The following is a 17,802-nucleotide window of genomic DNA, read 5'->3' on the forward strand; positions in this document are numbered from 1 at the left end:
AAAAAAAAAAAATAAATAAAACAGAGCAATAAAAAGGAACTGATTAACGGTATTTGCAAAAATTGCATTATTTCAGTATATAATGGGTTTTCACAATATTTTCTTAAAGATCTCTTTTCTCTGTTACTAGTAATTGTTTTTCTAGCTTTTTTCTTATATATTTTTTTCCTTTGTCTTTTTCGTTTTTTTGTTTTTTTCTTGTAATCTCGTATTATTGTTATAAACATTTTATAATCAGTCTAGTGTTTATATACTTGTTCTTGTTGCTGTTGTTGTTTCATTTTTATTATTTCATGTAAATTTTTATGAAAGTTGTTTTAAGATTTCTTTTTTTATTTCTGTTTTTGAATATGTTTTTTTTTTTTTTTTAATTTTTGTTTTATTTTTTTGCTTTCTTTTTTGTCATTTAACTCACTTGTGTTTTTTAGTTTAGCTTAAAAACTATATAAAAAATGTTTTACTTTTCCTTTTTTTGTTTTTTTTTTTTTTTTTATATAACATTTAAAGAACGTCAAAATTAGGAAGACATTTGGCTTTCTTCGTTCATTATATAAGTTTAAGTTTTATTTTTATTTATTCTCTTTTGCTTTTTGCTTTCATTTTATTATTGTAATAAATATTAACGTATGCTTGGTTGGTTGGTTGGTTGGTTGATTGATTGGTTGATTGGTTGGTTGGTTGGTTGGTTGGTTGGTTGGTTATATTTGCTATGTGATTACAAAAAAAAAAAAAATAAAAAAATAACAGTAACAAAAAAAATTATAAAAAATTCTTTTTGTAGCATTAACGTAAACTTCAAGGACAAATCTATCGTATTGTGCATATATTGTATGCGCCTATATATGAAATGAAAAGATTTTGCTATTCAGATTAGCAAAGACATCATACAACGATACCGTTAAACAAGTTGGTTAAGCGCTTCAATGGACACTCTACTTAATAGTTAGCGCCAAAATACTGTTTTTCATTTATAAAAAACCAATCTGATTCTTGCGATTGGGAATAAATATTTTCAAAATATTATTTATAAACATTTTAATAACAAATTTTCTCATCAATTTCCGGTTAAATTCTTCAAATGTGCAAACATAGTTAAGTATGTGCCAGAAAAGTTTGAGAAAAAAAAGTCTTAGCCTCCAGCCAGCCAACTACAACTAAGATAAATATTTTTATTTACGTAAAGTAGCAAATGATAATGCGTTTGTTAGATGAACGACCCTTTTCGTTATATTTGATTAAGTTTGAAATTTGAACGGTTAAAATGTACATATAATCAATAGAGTCAACTGCTGCACGACCAACTATAATCGGATAATAAGTAAGCGAAAATCATACACAGTCAGTCGATAAGAAAATTACTCGATTTTCTAAGAAACGAAATTATCAAATAAAGACTCATGATTCTATAGCTTCGCAGTGTCATCATTACTTATGTTGTTCATGCAGATGATGATTGCCGAAAAGATGAACAACAATTCGCAGAGAAAATGGTTAACACGAAAATCTCATAATGAAAATAGGTGTACGTAACCGATGTGTTAAAGGGAAGGCAAAGTCAATTGAGTCGAGAAATTTGAAATTTATTATTAAAGAGGAAAAAACCAAGAGACGAATTAAAATTCATGCAAACGCAAGGACCTGTAAATAATCGATTTGCAAATGGATAAATTCTACGTTAACTTAAAAAACAAGTACAAGAACTTTAGGTGAGCCGCGGGCCACTATTAAATGTCCTACATTGGGCGGACAGAGAGACAGATAAGCTTAAATCGATATAAAAAGTGATTCTGAATCGATCTGATATTATAAGTAAAAGTTGAATCTACATCGCAACTTGGAAGTTTAATGTACCCTAATGTACTCACATTTCAGTGATACGAACATCATCTCGAAAGGAGCCATTTTACGTAACAATATGTGTATATATAATATACGGAACGTTGCAATAGATATTGCACATATTTTAAATCAAAATTTCGAAGACTTGACAGCATTTTATAAAATAAATTTTTAGTCCCTGGTCTAAGGAAGATGGTCAGTTCTTGGATTATTCGGATCTCGGCTGAGATCCTGCCCACGTTTCATGTGTGTGCACCTTATACCGTTAGACGAAACGTGCCCTTTACAAGGGTAAGAGTAGCATCAAGAGATAAGATAATCAAGACAAGAGACGTTTCAAACCCTCGATAATAATTTTGCCAGATTTCAATCCAAAAGAAAAAAAAAAAAAAAAAAAATAGAGAAAAGAGAAAAGAAAAGACGAAAAATGTGATAAGTCACAATTTGAAAAGGTTATATTCTTAAGAAATAAATAGAAGCCTCGTTGGCCGCCCCAGTACAACAGTAAAGCATAAATTGTTGCATACCAACCAATCGGATTAGTGAGGGTAGTCCGACTAGTGATGGTGATTTCTTCACACAACATTTACCGTTTTGTCTAAGCTAATCATTAGTTAAAAATCATTTAATTATATATGTATTTGTAGAAGAAACGTTCATAAATAAATAAATATATAAACCAAAATCTTCAAATTACTTCTTCTAGGACACAGGAATGTTTTTTTTTCTTTTTTGTCGTTATTTTGTTTTCATTCTAATAATCTTCGCCTTGTAAATCGAAATAAAAAAACAAAAAAAAAAAAAAAAAAAAAAAATCACAAATACAAATTTTTTTTAATATTCTAGTAGTAATTAATTAAATACATATTTAAGACTTTATATGAATTTAAAATAATAGAAAAAAAGAAAATTTCTTTGTAAACTATTTGTTTTTCTTTCTTTTTTTTTTTAACCTTAAATACTAATATATTTATTTTTCTTTTTTTTTCTTCTTCTTATAGACTAAAGTTATTTTCTTTTGTGTTTTTTTTCTTCTTCTTTTTTTTTTTTCTCATATAAAACTACATTTTGTTGTTTGTTTCTCTCTAAAATATTTTTTTATTCGTTTTAATTATTATTTTTATTTTTTTTTCTCTTACCATTAAATGACAACTTTACTACTTCTGCTATACCGTACACGTTTACCTCGGTTTGGGATTCGTACGTGCTTTTCCCCAAAATATTTTCTCTTTTAGATGCTCACGCCACACGTGCGATCGTTGAGTTTAACGTAAAAATAAAGTCACTCGTTATGCTTATCGAACAAGCTTTTAAGGTTTTTTCTTTTTTATTTACTTATTATTTTTAATTTTTATTTCTTTTTTTTTATATATATTAGTTTAAATAAACTATTAGGAAGATGGTTTGAATTGTTTGTTTGCTTTTTATTTATTTATTTGTTTTTGTTTTTTATTATTTCTTTTTTTTTTTTTAATAAAGAAATTAAATTTTTTACTAGCTTTGTTGAAGAACAATTGCCGTAAGTTTAGCAAAAATAAATAAAATTAAAAAAAAAAAAAAAAAAAAAAAAAAATTGTAAACTAAAAAATTACATTATTTTAGTTGAAGCAATAATTTAACAATTTGTAGTCATTGTTTGTAGAAAATAAAGTATAATTAAATTAGAAAAAAAAATTCAGGAATAAATTGTTTGTCAATTCTTTTTTAATACTTAGATGAGAAAAAATGTAATGTCTTTTGTTTTTAGCTTTCTTATACAACATATTTAACAAATGAAATATTCGACTATTGTTTCTTCTTCTTGGTAATTACCGTTACGAACGAACATAACAAAAAACGAAGAAATTCAAGACGATTCACGAACTCTTCTTCTATCTCTACGTTCGACTGTACTTGGATCAGCCGGAATAAGACCACGTCTTCTAAACACAATTTATATTCAATACAAATAAAGAATTGCTTTTCGAATTTCGAATTCATTTTAAGAATACCGGCCGCTTAATAAACAGTTAAAGAAAATTGCATCACTGTAAAATCGAAAGTTATTGCAAACTTCGAGATGTGAGAGAGAAAGATGCTTAAAAATTTAATTCGAAGGACAAGAACAAATATGAAATCTTGTTATGGGAGTGAAATAAATTCAGCGTAGAAGGTCACTAGTAAAATAACTTGTTTCTCTTTTCTTTTTTTTTTTTTTTTTTTTTTTCATTTATAAAATCATGCTGAATAGCCTTTATAGGTTACGTTATAAAAGTTATAGGATAACGTGCATGAGCAGTTTAATTAATTGTATCGTTCCGTTCTCTCAATCTGCAACACAAGTTAGCTAAGATTATGATAGAAGACGAAATTTAATCATGGATTGATTTAAATTTCAAATCTCGCAATGAATCATGAAGAAGTTGCGTTGTGAATTTACCAGCGGTATTGCGAAAATTTGAAAAGAAAAGTCCAACGCAGCCGTAATCTAGGAATTTTATGAAAGTCGAATTTAAAATTTTCCTCTTATCCGTCTTCTTTCTTGTCTTAATCTTTTCTTTGATTGAGAAGATAACTGATTGACTTGCTTAAGAGTCATTCGAGAATCATTTCATGATATTTTATTTTAAATTAATATTTTCGTAAATTGCGGTAATTACAAGTGCATCAAAACAGCAAAATAGAAGAATTTCTTTTATTAAATCCTTAACTAAATGTTATGAAAGGCAAAAAAAAAAAAAAAAAAAAAAAAGAGAGAAAAGAAACTAACAAGATGTGTTGACCTTAGTCATTTTAAAAACGATAGGACTTTAGACAAGAAAAACCTTAAACATTTTTCTTTAAGTTAAAAAAAAAAAAACAATTGTAAATATAAATCTAACTATAAACAACTAATTACAAGAATTGTTTTGAAAAATTTGATTAAATGAAAAGCTATACAAAAAAAAAAGAAAATTATTTAACTTATTTCTTAATTTTAAGCAATTTCTAATTTAATTTGGATTAGTGGAGTTCGAACTCGGTTTTTCAATTAATATCCATTTTTGTTTTTTTTTTTTTTTTAATAATTACTCGATATTAATTAATTAATCATAATCAATTGATTAACTGTGATTGGTCAATTTTAATTAATCCATTATAATTAATTAATTTAATCAACTTGACGAAAAAAAAAACAAAGCAGAAAAAGGGCTAATTTCTCACGCCCATTAATATCGCAATTAGTTTAGTTTTCAATTGATTTCAATTGTATTAATGGATGTTCAAAACAAAAAAACAAAAAAAAAAAAAAACAGAAGAAAAGAAAGAAACAAGAAAAAGACCAAAATTTTATGATTTTATGTTTTCTCTCTTTGTGTTTTTAAATATTCTTTCTTTTGTTTTTTTTGCTGTTGTTATTTTTTTTTGTTACCTCCTTTCCTACCACTTTGTTTAATAAACACACTTGAGTTTAAATTATTTATCATATTTCTTTGCATTTCATTGCTTTTTGTTTTTGTTACGCGTCTGACTCTTCTTCTTCTTCTTCTGTCTGTTTCCCTATACCAATGCCAAAAAAAAAAAAAAACTTTTCTTTTCTAAATATGACTACACTTTGCTTTGTTTTCGCTTTCGCTTTTGCTTTTTCTTTTTATTTGTTTTTTTTTGTTTTTTACTATTTCCTCTAAAAAATTCTACTTTGCTGCTTTTATAAAAAATCTACATCTTTTCTTTGTTTTATTAAATTTTTATATTCCTTTGTTTATTTATTTATTTATTTTTTTTTTTTGTTATCTTATTTATTTTCCCTTAAGTTTCCCTTACTTAAGTTGTTTGTTTCTTCCCTTTTTCGATTTATTGCATGGTTTTCAGAAAATGTAAATATTATAAAATGTTTTTACTTTCTTCACGTATTTTCACAATAAATTTGATTGCAAAAAAAAAAAAATAAATAAATAAAAACACAACAACAAAATTGTGTTCTTTTTTTTCTTTTTGAAATTGAATATATTAGCGAAATTAATAGCAAAACAAATGAAAAACATACCATCAATAAAGAAATAAATAAAAAGTTTATATATAAAACGGAAACAAGTTAAAAAATTATATTCGCTTTGAAGCGATTCTTGCATACCCACCACACCCAACTTTTGCTTAACAAAAAAAATATATTTAATTTATTTATTTATCGTTCGATACTATTTCATTGTCGTTCAAAGCAATTTCTCAATAACTTCTTGTAATTGTAGAACGAAATCGGCGACGGCCTCTATACGCGTAGGCGCAACAATGCTCGGGAAGGATGTAGGGAGAGAATAGAATGGAAACATTAGGCACAGCGCGAAGGACGCCAGTTCTAAAGGTGTGCGGTGTCACTAAGTAATGACGTGGTCGCGATAGTGTATCGTTGCGTTATGCGGGTATTTTCAGGACGAGTGGGAATGCTTTGCATTTCCTATTGAAGGACTGAATTGTGAACAAATCTCTTCTCCCTCTGTAGAACACTTGCCGTGGATATACTTATATATGAATACTACGCAGGCTTCTATACCCCACGATCGGTCGAGATCGAGCGTCTCCAAGCAAAATTTGGAAAATCCCGCCCATACATGCAAGTCATACTCTATATTTATATGGAAATTAATGATTAAGCAGGACATTAGAGGGTCAGTTTATACGAATCGATTGATACATTACAGTTTACATGACCTTTAATTTACATATATATCTTATTTTTTTGTTCTTTTTTGCACAGTTCGTACGATTTGCACGAAAAATAAAAGAGAAAAAATGCAAGGCCTGCAATCAATGCCAATCGGAGCAAAAACTATGAAGCGTTGAAGTATCCGGGAAAAGCTCATGAATCGCTGATGTAATGAGAAACTGAAATCGATAAGCGCCGGACTTTTATTTCTTTTTCCCGATCATTGATCATTAACTTTGTTATGAATGTTTTGGTTATCGCCTTTAAATTTTTTTAAGATTTGACTTCAATACGAGTATAGAGAAAACCGAATAATATTCGTATTCTTGAATTTTTCCTTTTGCGATGTTCAATAGACGATATTCAGATGCATATCACCAGATCAGTCGGTTCGAGACATTCGAATAATGGGTGAAATGCGTCCGTATTTGTGTGTGTAGTGCCTTTACGTTTAAAAATTGAAATTGAACAAAGGCAAAAGAGCTTAAAAGCGTTTATAAAAAGAATTCAATCATTTTTCATTCGGTTTCTACCCTATTCCCCTGATCTGTAACGTTTCGCACGATTTGTTTACACGATGATGAAGATCGATTTTGGTTTGATTTATTTATTTATTTATTTATTTATTTTTTTTTTTTTTTCAGCTTTTACTTCCGATATATCACATGAGAAGTGGTCTGTAATTTGTTCGTTGAGTTGAACGAATCACTTTGGGACAGACTCTTTAAGCTACACACACATACCCCACACATCCCATTCACACGCACACATAAAACATTCAAATATGTATTTACGTAGAGAGAATATTTAATAAAAAAAATCCGTATAAACTTATTTATTAGCAGATATCGAAAATTTTATTGCCAACGCATGTGTGTTTATGTCAAAAAATTTCAATAGTGAAAAAAAAAAAGGAAAAAATGAATAAATTCCGACTGACTTGCTCCAAGTTAAAAAACGGTTAGTGTGAGAATGAAACTTAATCGAAACGATGTAAAAATCGATTCAAAATTATAGATAGTGATAGTGATGACTATTCTTTGGCGATAGTTTTGCATTCCGCGGCTGTGATGGTGGGTATACAAAATTAAATAAAATTTTTTCCCATGTTTTTGTTTTTTTGATTATTATTTTTTTTTTTTTTTGTCAAAATATTTCTAATAAATTGTTTATATTAAATACTCTCATTTATAAAATGAAAAATAATTTCGCTTCTATTATTATAAATTATAAAAAAAAAAAAAAAATTCATTTTTTTATTGTGAAAAGCAAATAAAAAATCTTTTACTTCTTAGTTCCTCCCTAAGCTTTGTTGTATGTATACTCTTTTCAAAATATTTCCATTTTTTTCCTCGTTAAATTTCAATTTTCTTCTTTAAATTTTTTTTTAATGTTTTTTTATATATATATATATATTTTTTTTTTGTTTTTTTGTTTTTTTTTTTTTTTGGAAAAATCTTCTCTTCTTTAGTAACTCTAACCTCGTTTTGTCACCCCTTGTCTCTCATTTTGTTATCCTTTCGTTTTCAAAGCTGATTTTTCTATTCATCTGCAGTCTGTTCAGCTACTGAAGTCATCATCATTAGTTTCTTCTTTGATATATGTATTCTTTTATGTTTTGCTTTGATTACAATTTTCTTTATTTTTTTTTTTTTTTATTTTTTCTTGGTTTTTTTTTTTTTTTTTTTTTTTTTTTTGGCAAAATGTTCATTTTTCGTTTATAATAAATATCTTTGTTTGTTTCATTTTTTCATTTGTAAGTCTTCTGCTTTACGATATTTCTTCTTCTTCTTTTTTCTTTTTGACAAAATAACATCATCATCTTATTAAATTGTAGTAATATTAGTTGTTGTTGTTGTTGTTGTTGTTGTTGTCGTTCTCGGTTTCTATTTGCGAATACTTTACTGGTTAATATTTATTTTTCATTTGTTGTCGTTGTTGTTGTTGCTGTTGTTTATTGTGTTGTTGCTTTACTTTCAGCGCTTTTGTTCATCTGTTGATTGGGTTGCGAAAGAAACTTTTATTTATTTAATTTTTCTTGTTTTTATTATTATCAGTTTTTCCTTTAATTTATCATTAATTTACTTATAAATTTAATGTTTGCTTGATTTTATTGTTTTTGTTTTGCTTTTTTCTGGTATTTGCTTTTTTTTCTTTTCTGTTTTTCATTTGTTTTTGTTGTCCAGTCATTTCTTGTTTTTGTTTTCATAAATCCAAGTATAAAGCAAGCAGCAGTTGAGAGAGATTGTGTTGTTTTTCTATTTCTGTTTCTTTCTTTCTTTTTCATTACTTTGCTTAGAATGTCAACTGCGGTATTAGAAAATTACATCTGAAATATTTTAATTAAATGTAATTGAACAATTATCACATATCACATTATCATATCAAGAGTTAGTTATGAATACAGAAACTTTTCTATAAAGGGTTTCGAATTAAAAAAAAAAAAGAAGAGATTTTTTTTTTGCTACATATTTGAAATCATTTTGAAATCATTGGTCACATTTTATATAAAGCATATAGAAAAAAAAAAAAAAAAAAACAATAAAATAACAAGAACAAATGCAAATTGCAAATAAAATTAAGTGAGCAATATGTTCGAGCTTTGCATTCGTATATAAGTGCAGTAAGTAAAAGGATGAAAGGGATTATATTCGACTTTGATTGAACTGAATCGAACTTTCGTAGGGCATTCGATAATAAGATATAGCGATTAATCATTCGTTCAAAAATAATTAGTATAATAATATTATGTATATCGTAGATCTCCCGCCTGGAGCGGACATCAGACCGTGCTCTGCTCAAATTGAGACGAAAATTGTATTAAGGAAATATTTATGAAACCAATTAAAGCTTGAGAGCTTTTGCGAGTATAGTGTAGTTGGGAAAAGAACTTAAACTGATGAAGAGAGTAAGTAATAAGAGATAAGTGTCACATCAGAGCTTGTTTTTTTTTTTTTTTTTTTCTTTTTCTTTTGCATTATCATTGCGAGATGTCTGACAAGATAGCACCATGTCTTCATGGTTTCACGCTATTCACGCCGACCACTTTATGTGATGTGATCGCCGATGCATACTTCTATGATTTAAGAATATTTCGTCACTTTTGCGATGAATATAACAACGAGAATTATCTGTTAAGGGAGCCCCTGCGTAATTCTTAGTTTCAAGTATTAATCGACAGTCTTAAGTTCAGATAAAGCGCTAAAGAGTTCCGAGTTGATGGATGTACAACGATATGTACACTTTACTGAATCTCTAGAGTGCATTGTCGGATGTAACAAACGGAAGAATATAGTTCACATTACTCCTGCATCCTATTTATTGATTAATTACTTGTATGTATATATGTAAAAAGTTCAGACCTCCTTAAGGGGTTTTATTTTGTATAGTCAATACGTGAAGCAAACAGATGAACGCGCCACAGTTCAAAACTATTTTCTTATTTTTTTCTTTACTTCTAATAGAAGTATAAAAATACAATTCGTTGTAAAGTCTTAGGTTAGGTTAGGACATTGAAATATTATTGTTGTTACATCATATACCATGTTTGACTGGAATTTTACATTTTTGAAAAAAAGATTTTCAAACACGCAATGAAGGGAACAAACACAATAGTGATTTTTCGTATATTATTTCTAGCTCTCTACAATTTTTCTTACAGCCGTAAAAGCATTAAAGATAAGCAGACGTACGGATAAATTTTCAAATAAATGAACTTTGAATCGAATAGAAGAGAAATTTAATAAATAAATTATTAAATAACAAAGGTATCCGCTACAAATATCTAGCGTTTGATGGATAACTGAGAAAATCTGTTAAGGAAATAATCGCTTAAAAGCAAAAAAAAAAAAAAAACAAAAAACGGAGCTAATGAGAACAAATGAAAAATTTCGATTATTCCAATATGAAATCATCTTTTGGATGGATGAATAATATTGATTATGAAAAAGAGAAACAAAAATAAACAGAAATAAACAATAAAACGTGATGGGCAGATTAAGTAAACAGGCAAGCAAAGCAGGCAGACAAGCAGCACGAGTAGATGACGATATATAACAGTAAGCAGTTGGTTGTTGTTGTTATTGTTGTTGTTGTATTAACAAAATGTCCTATTCTTGTGTTCTTTTTTGTTTTTTTTTTTTATACTAAATTATTTTATTTAAATTATGGAAATGAGGAAAGAAAATGAGAAACGGAAATAAAAAACAAAAAGGAAAACAATATTTTAATGTAAATGCGAATGATAGCATGCACACCGGCTTCTCTTCCGCTTTTTTGTTTTTTGTTTTTCTTTTTTCTTTGTTTTCCATTTTCTATAAAAAAAATGAGCGTTTCTTCACTAATGTATAGCGCAATGAATGATTTTGATTTTTAAGCTAAAAATTTTTGATTGCGTTTCTCTAAATGCTTGCAAACATAGTAAACAAATGAAGAGGAAATCAAAAGTTTAATAATACATAGATAAGCACGCTCGCTCGTTCGCATACGCACACACAAACTCACGCATACCAGTAAATGTAATTTTAAAATGTGTGATATAAAGTGAGATTGTGTGAGAAAGATAGAGAAAAAAGAATTTGAATGGTATGCACACATACACAGAGAGAAACAGAGAGAGCGAGAGAGAGAGAGAGAGAGAAAGAGAGAAAGAGAGATAGAGAGAGATAAAGAAAGAAACAAAGAAAGAAAGAAAGAGAGAGAGAGAGAGAGAGAGAGGTAGACACTCGCACTCACCTCGCGAATACCTATTTAGGGGCAGCTGGATGCGGATACTGCGTATATGCCTCATCGGGTGATGCAGCTGTGCTAGCCTGTTCAGAATCTGTTATTGGCATTGTTGGAATAATTGTTGTTGGTGGTGCATAATATGGATAAGTTGGACTAATATACTGTAATGATGGAGAGAAATTCTAAAAAACACAAGAAAATAAAAGAACAAAAAAATCAAATAAATTGCACAATAATAAAAATAAAATATCATAAAGACGAAAGTTGAAGAGTAAGGTGAAAAAGAGAGAGAGAGAGAGAGAGAGAGAGAGAGAGAGAGAGAGAGAGAGTAAGTCAAACAGATCGAGAATGGTATTTTAAGGATTAATTGAAATCAAATGAAGGTTAAATGAAATGAGGGGGAAAAAATGCATTTAAACTTTTTTTAAAAAAAGTAATCTCTAAAGTTTTTTATTCACTAACATTTACGTAACATTTCATATACATCTATACAAAATGACACGTGTTTAATGGTACATCAATGAAATGATTGAATGATTGATGTCGGGACGATGAGAGAAGGAATATGATGACTTTATTAAAAAAAAACCATATTAATAAGACTTTTTTGCTTCTTTTTTGTAATTAAGCGAATTAATCTCTTTTATGCTGCAATACGAAAGAATATATACGCACATATGCACGCATATATATGTATGTGATATATATGTGCATAATGACTATTACATTTTGTATGTATGCGCATATAACTGTGAGTCTTTCATGAGTACGTGTTACGTATGTATGTATCGTAATTTTAGTACTTACCGAGTTGCCAACTTGCAATGTGGTTAATTGTGGCATCATTGCTCCGTATGGTACCGCTGTATCGCCGCTAACCATCATTGATATACCGCGTGGTTGCACCTGACTGATAGCATCTGGTTTATAGGAGGCAACACCCAATTGTGGTGCCGCAGCCATTGGCATATACTGAAACGCGCAATACAAAGATAATTAAAAAAAAAAAAAAAAGAGGAAAAACAAAAAGAAAGGAAGTAAAACAGACAAAAAAAAAAAAAAAAAAAAAAAGTGATCTGGCCGCACATATTGATATTGATATATATTCTTGCGAAAAGTGTATAATTCAAGTTGATTAATATATTTCGGTTTTTAAAGTATGTAAAGCAAACTAAATGTCATATGTATTCGCATGTACATGCATGCTTTTGCACATTTGCCTACACGCTGCATACACGCACTTACGTTACAATTGATGATATCAACATTAATGTATTCGTGACAACGTTAATTATACGATTCTCTGCAACAATATGAGTGCAACATTATTAAATTTGTAAATGTCAGTTAGTCAATAAATAAAAATGACTAAATAAAATAAAAAGCAAAAAAAAAAAAAACATCTTATAATAAAGTTATTATTGCATTCAAAACGAAACGTTGTTAGCTCTAAGTGTTAAGTCGACAAAGTTCACTGGATAAGTACGATTTAATGCAATAAATTTAATCGCATGTACATGACGATATCGGCGAACGAAGGATCAAGCATGCTTTTACACAATATGCGAGCAGAACAATGATAATCAAACTTTCCCGATATTTTCTTTTTCTTTATAAGCAATCTATGCAATCTCTGTTCGGGTATACTTCACAGATTAGCTCTAACGCACGCTTTCCCATCCACTGCCTGTAATTAGTCGTATTGGTAACAATTTTAACCCTTTTAAATATTCCTCAATAGATTTTGTTACGATTCCGCTTACGGCAAAAATAAAAATTGAAAAATCATCGAAAAAGAGTCAAACGTTTTAAAATCCTTTCATTATTAATTACTTATACGACCGGTAATATATATAATATAATAATATATAGAATCATGTAGACCCGAAAATAAGTTTATAGTTGCGTTTACATTTAAGGTAATAGACAAGACCGAATACCGTATATTTGCCTTAAGCGATAGCACCAATGCAGCAAAGCCGCTTAACTGGAGTTTAAAGGCCCAACAAACATAGGAACCAGTTTTAATGGTTCCGTGCAAATGCGATTGAAGTAAGAAATATACAATGAAATGTCATCGATTACGGATTTATGTCGTCATACCAGCGAGCATGACTCGTTATTAATAGCATTTTCGCTTTTCAGCGACTTTGCGGTATTGCGGATTTCAATAATTCACAGTATGTAATAATAAGATCCTCTTTTAGTAATCCTTGTGGCCAAGGTATCTTAAATCTTCGCGGGTGTATGCAATGCCTACAAGGGCTTAGCCCACTAAAACCCATCTTTCATTATATCAATCTATTTAGCGTTATTTCCTTGAATAACTTAAGCATGTCTTTATTTCTGCCTAACTATCCGTCTATTCGTCCTATTACTGTTGGTAAGGATGCCAGGAGCGCCCGAAGCTATCTTTCAACTTCGGCCTAAATGGGGAAATGTCATGGTGGGTGAGAGAGATGTTGAGAAGAGCTTGTTCTCGGCTTGTTCTTGGCTCGGCGAGTTGCGTTGCGGAGATCTTAGTTGACCTTCAATCTCACTACGTTTATGTACGCATGTGTCTCCATCTGGCAGTCGGCCGTTGAGTGCGAGTTTTCCCACTTCTTATGCTGTCAGGCGTCGTTGGGGTTAAACCTAGTCCCTCTATCATGTACTCCTAAAAATAACGTGTCTGTTCAAAGAGATAGCTTTAGTTAGTCGAAACGTTATTATAAAATACATGGATGTGAGCTGAATTAAATTAATAATCGCTTTGTTTTTTTTCTTTTTTTCTTTTTTTGGATTAGGTAATCCTATTGGATTCATAATAGATTGCTAGAGGGTGCTTCAGGTGAATGTAATTTACATTGAAGTCACACTGGACTTTACCCGTATTGTGAGTTATTGCTGTTCGGAAAATGTTAACAGTTTGAAATGAATCGGATTTACCTGATCATCCATTTGCGTGATAGGTTGTGTCATCATATAACCGGGTATCCATTGTGAGCCAGCCATTGGATAGCCGCTAACTTGGGGAGCACCGAAACGTGAATATGGTACACCGATTGGTGTACCAACGTTAACGCCAACTCCGTTCTGTTGCATGGCCGATGGATCATAGGCAACCGGTATACCTTCAGCTGAAACGTCACGCCACGTTCGACCGCCTTGATCGGGTGCCTTGAAAAGATTCTTCTTCTTTGGTCCGCCATCGGCAAACTTTACCAATAATGGATCTTTGGCACCCGGTATTGTAGTGTTGTTGAACATTTGTATAATTTGTTCACATTTTTCGCGACTCTCCATGCGAGCAAATCCCACACCTGTTCGCAAAATGCGAAAAACACGCTTACAATTCATTCTTCTCATATTTATAAAGTAAAAGAAAAAACAAGAAAGGAAACAACAATGACTACAATAAATACCTTTAGAATTCATCTGAGCATCTCTAAGTATTCTGGTAGATACTACTTGTCCATATTTGGAGAGCATCGCTTCCAGGTCTGTTTCTTTGAAGTTTGGGGGCAAATTCGCAATATACAAATTTGTAGGATCCTGTTCTTGTTGCTGTTTGCATATGATAGTAGAGCAAGGGTAAAAAAGGGAAGTGTGTATGGTTTTTGTTGTTGATATATTATAAAGAAATTGATTTATTTTTTTTTATTTTTATTTTTTTTTGTGTTGATTGAGAAAAGTGTTATTAGTAGAGTTGTTGTTTGTAGGTTAATTGTTTTTGTTTTTTTAATTAATATTATATATTTGTTTTTATTTTTGTTTATTTATTTATTTATTTATTTATTTTTATATATATTTTTTTTTTTTTGGTTGGCCGCGCACAAAGAATTTGTAGATCGCATATAAAAGCGCAAATGTTGATGTTATAGAAGAACAACAACACGAACCAAAAAGCATACGAGTTTGTTGCATAGGTATAAGTGTAGATGTAGGTGACGGTGGCGGTAATAAATTTACATAATTCAAAGAAATTAGTGTTGAACACACATTATATTGCATTTTATGTATATAGATGTGTAAGTGTGTAGGGTAAAAATGAGTAGGCATGTCGTTTTGTGTTTTAATAATGGTAGTTAGAACAGTTATAATATATACAAAGACGGTGCACACAAAGGCACAAATTTTAAATGTATTTTATATAAATACACAAATGCCAGCGCGATATTTGTCGCAATGAAAATTGTTAATGTGAAGTGGGCGGTGAGGAGGTGCGAGTCACGGCGAGAAAAAGAAAAATAGAGAGCGTGAAATGGAGAGATGGTGAGCGGGAGACAGACACACACAGCGAGAAATGGAGAGGGGGGGAGAGAGAGAGAGAGAGAGAGAGAGAAAGAGAAAGAAAGAGAGAGAGAAAGCGAGAGAGAAAGCGAGAGAATGAAAGAAAGAACGAGAGAAAGGGAGAGAAAGAGAAAAAGTTTATAAGTTAGTTAAATACAAAATTCATTTTTTTTTTTTTTTTTTTTTTAAATAATAACTACTGTATTTTAGTAGCCTGTGTATGAATGAGTGTTTGTCTGCATATATGTGTACGTGTATATATGTGCGTGTACGAATGAACGAGAGTATGTGTTAATAGCATCCTGCCTTCAGTCTTTATATACATAGACGTGTACAAATACTTAGAAATTTCTAACCATAGTTTTTAAAATGCGAGTATTCTTCACATTAAAATACGTACACACGTATTCTAAGCGAGTGGCTGAACGATTGAGTGAGTAAACGGAATGAATGAACAAGTTTAAAAGTGCTTTAATTAGTACAAAGTATATATGTATGTAAATTATATGTATGTATGGATATATGCTGAGATCTATATATATATATATATATATATAGATATATATATATATATATATATAAGAAATAAATAAATAGTATACTTAACGTTGAAGTACTTTAGGAAAAAAAACTTTAAGTACCTGTATAAATATTTATGACAGTTCCCATCACGCATATATACATACATACATACATAAATACATATGCATATACAATGGAAAACTCTGGTTCGCACATTCATTTACTTAGAATATAAATACATATAGACAGACATATTGTTAAGTACTTATAGAAGTGGCAACTGTAAGTAGCGTACGTGTGCAGTTCTTCCTGAGTTTCTCTCTTAAATAAATACTTAATCATAATTACATTCGTGTCAAATACGATTTCAGATACCTATTAGATAATTATACACTGACTAACATATTTTATATAGCTATTCGCAATGATGGGCTTCGTGGTGTTAATGGTGTTGCCTGTGTTGGTGGTGTTGGTGCAGTTTCGTGGCGTAAGGATCTTTTAGCGATATAAAAAATGTGTAAAAAATTTAATTTTAAATTAAATGTAAATCGTATGTTAGTCAAATTAAAGTTAAATAAATTAAAATTTTCGCTTAGCAATTAACTGACTATTGGCGACGAGCAACGACAAGATGAAAAAGACGTAGAATAAAAATAAATTTTATAAAAAATTGAAATATTGAACATAATTGATTAAATGAACGCAGCGAAGAAAACGTCAATTATACTAAGGTGTTATCGTTCCATTTGGCACTAGAACCGAGAAGGATGTGCAGAACGTGTAGCGTGCGCTCAATTTCAAGTTTTAGGAAATTCTCATAGAATAATATAAAATTTCACAAATTCTTTATGATTTTTATGATTTGTTGTGAAAAGTCAAATTTTGCAAAAAAAAAAAAAAAAATTTTTTTTTTCTCTTATTGCGATTGAAAACTTCTCAGTCGACTTTTGTATATAACTGAAAAAAAAAAAAAAATCAAAATCATTCTGAATTTCACATCTTTAACGTGTACGATTGATTATTTCTGACACAATATGATAATAAAGCGATAATTATGGTTTTTTCGCCACACACCACTTATCGAAAATCAATTGAATTTAAAACAATTCCAAGGAAAATGCGCAAATTTGCGAGGGTAAGTTTTCTTGGAACAATCTGGACACATATATATAGCAAAAATCTGAAAAGATATTGCGATCAATCAATCAAAGAATATTACTTTGACGTTTCACAAAAGCAAGGCAGCGAGTAGAAAGAATTACTTCTTAGGTCTAAAAATTGAATTCGTGAACATTGCTTGTCGTTGAAAATGAATTATTATTGAGCTTGTTCTCGCCTATATTTTTACAGTAGGTCTAGTTAATTGAATGGCTCGGAAATGCAATGCAATGCAATAGCGGACGGATCTAGTCAGTGACCTGGCATGTAAGTATTTTTTTTATAATTCGGACTCGGCGATAACTAACGAACGGATTTTGTGTCGACAAATGTCTGGGAAATGGGAACATAATCAGAAAATAATTTCAGTTCCGATTGAACGAGGAATGTGGCGAATACGATGAAGATTGTGATGGAAGAAGACAAATCGCTAAAGACTAAAAAAAAAAAAAATAAAGGAACCAGATCGTTAACCAAGCAAACGATGCCATATTCAACTGGAGGCAGGAAGAAAGGAAGAGAAATCTTGCACGTTTTACGTCATATTTGCGGTAAATATAATAAATATATCGTATGTTCGCAATACATGTTTGCCTACAAAAGAATCTTCTGTTTGTAAA

The 17,802-nt window shown here is 30.0% G+C and overlaps 1 protein-coding gene across 6 annotated transcripts in view; it reads right to left on the reverse strand.

Moving 5' to 3' along the window:
* Positions 1-8,642: 8,642 nt before the first annotated feature.
* The window catches only part of LOC119632083 (protein alan shepard), a 147,164-nt gene continuing 138,004 nt past the window's right edge, over positions 8,643-17,802 (reverse strand). For 3 of the 6 annotated variants that reach the window (XM_038024791.1, XM_038024792.1, XM_038024790.1), the window contains exons 5-9: positions 14,635-14,776; positions 14,159-14,532; positions 12,038-12,202; positions 11,237-11,412; positions 8,643-8,831 (exon numbers count right to left, since the gene is read on the reverse strand). In XM_038024791.1, the coding sequence (XP_037880719.1) occupies positions 11,248-11,412; positions 12,038-12,202; positions 14,159-14,532; positions 14,635-14,776 (846 nt within the window). In that variant the 3' untranslated portion in view covers positions 8,643-8,831; positions 11,237-11,247. Of the gene's footprint in view, positions 8,832-11,236; positions 11,413-12,037; positions 12,203-14,158; positions 14,533-14,634; positions 14,777-17,802 lie in introns of those variants that run through there. The other 3 variants (XM_038024794.1, XM_038024795.1, XM_038024793.1) reach the window with 2 other exon arrangements.

Source organism: Glossina fuscipes, unplaced genomic scaffold, assembly GCF_014805625.2.
Source record: "Glossina fuscipes isolate IAEA_lab_2018 unplaced genomic scaffold, Yale_Gfus_2 1, whole genome shotgun sequence".
NCBI lineage: Eukaryota > Metazoa > Arthropoda > Insecta > Diptera > Glossinidae > Glossina > Glossina fuscipes.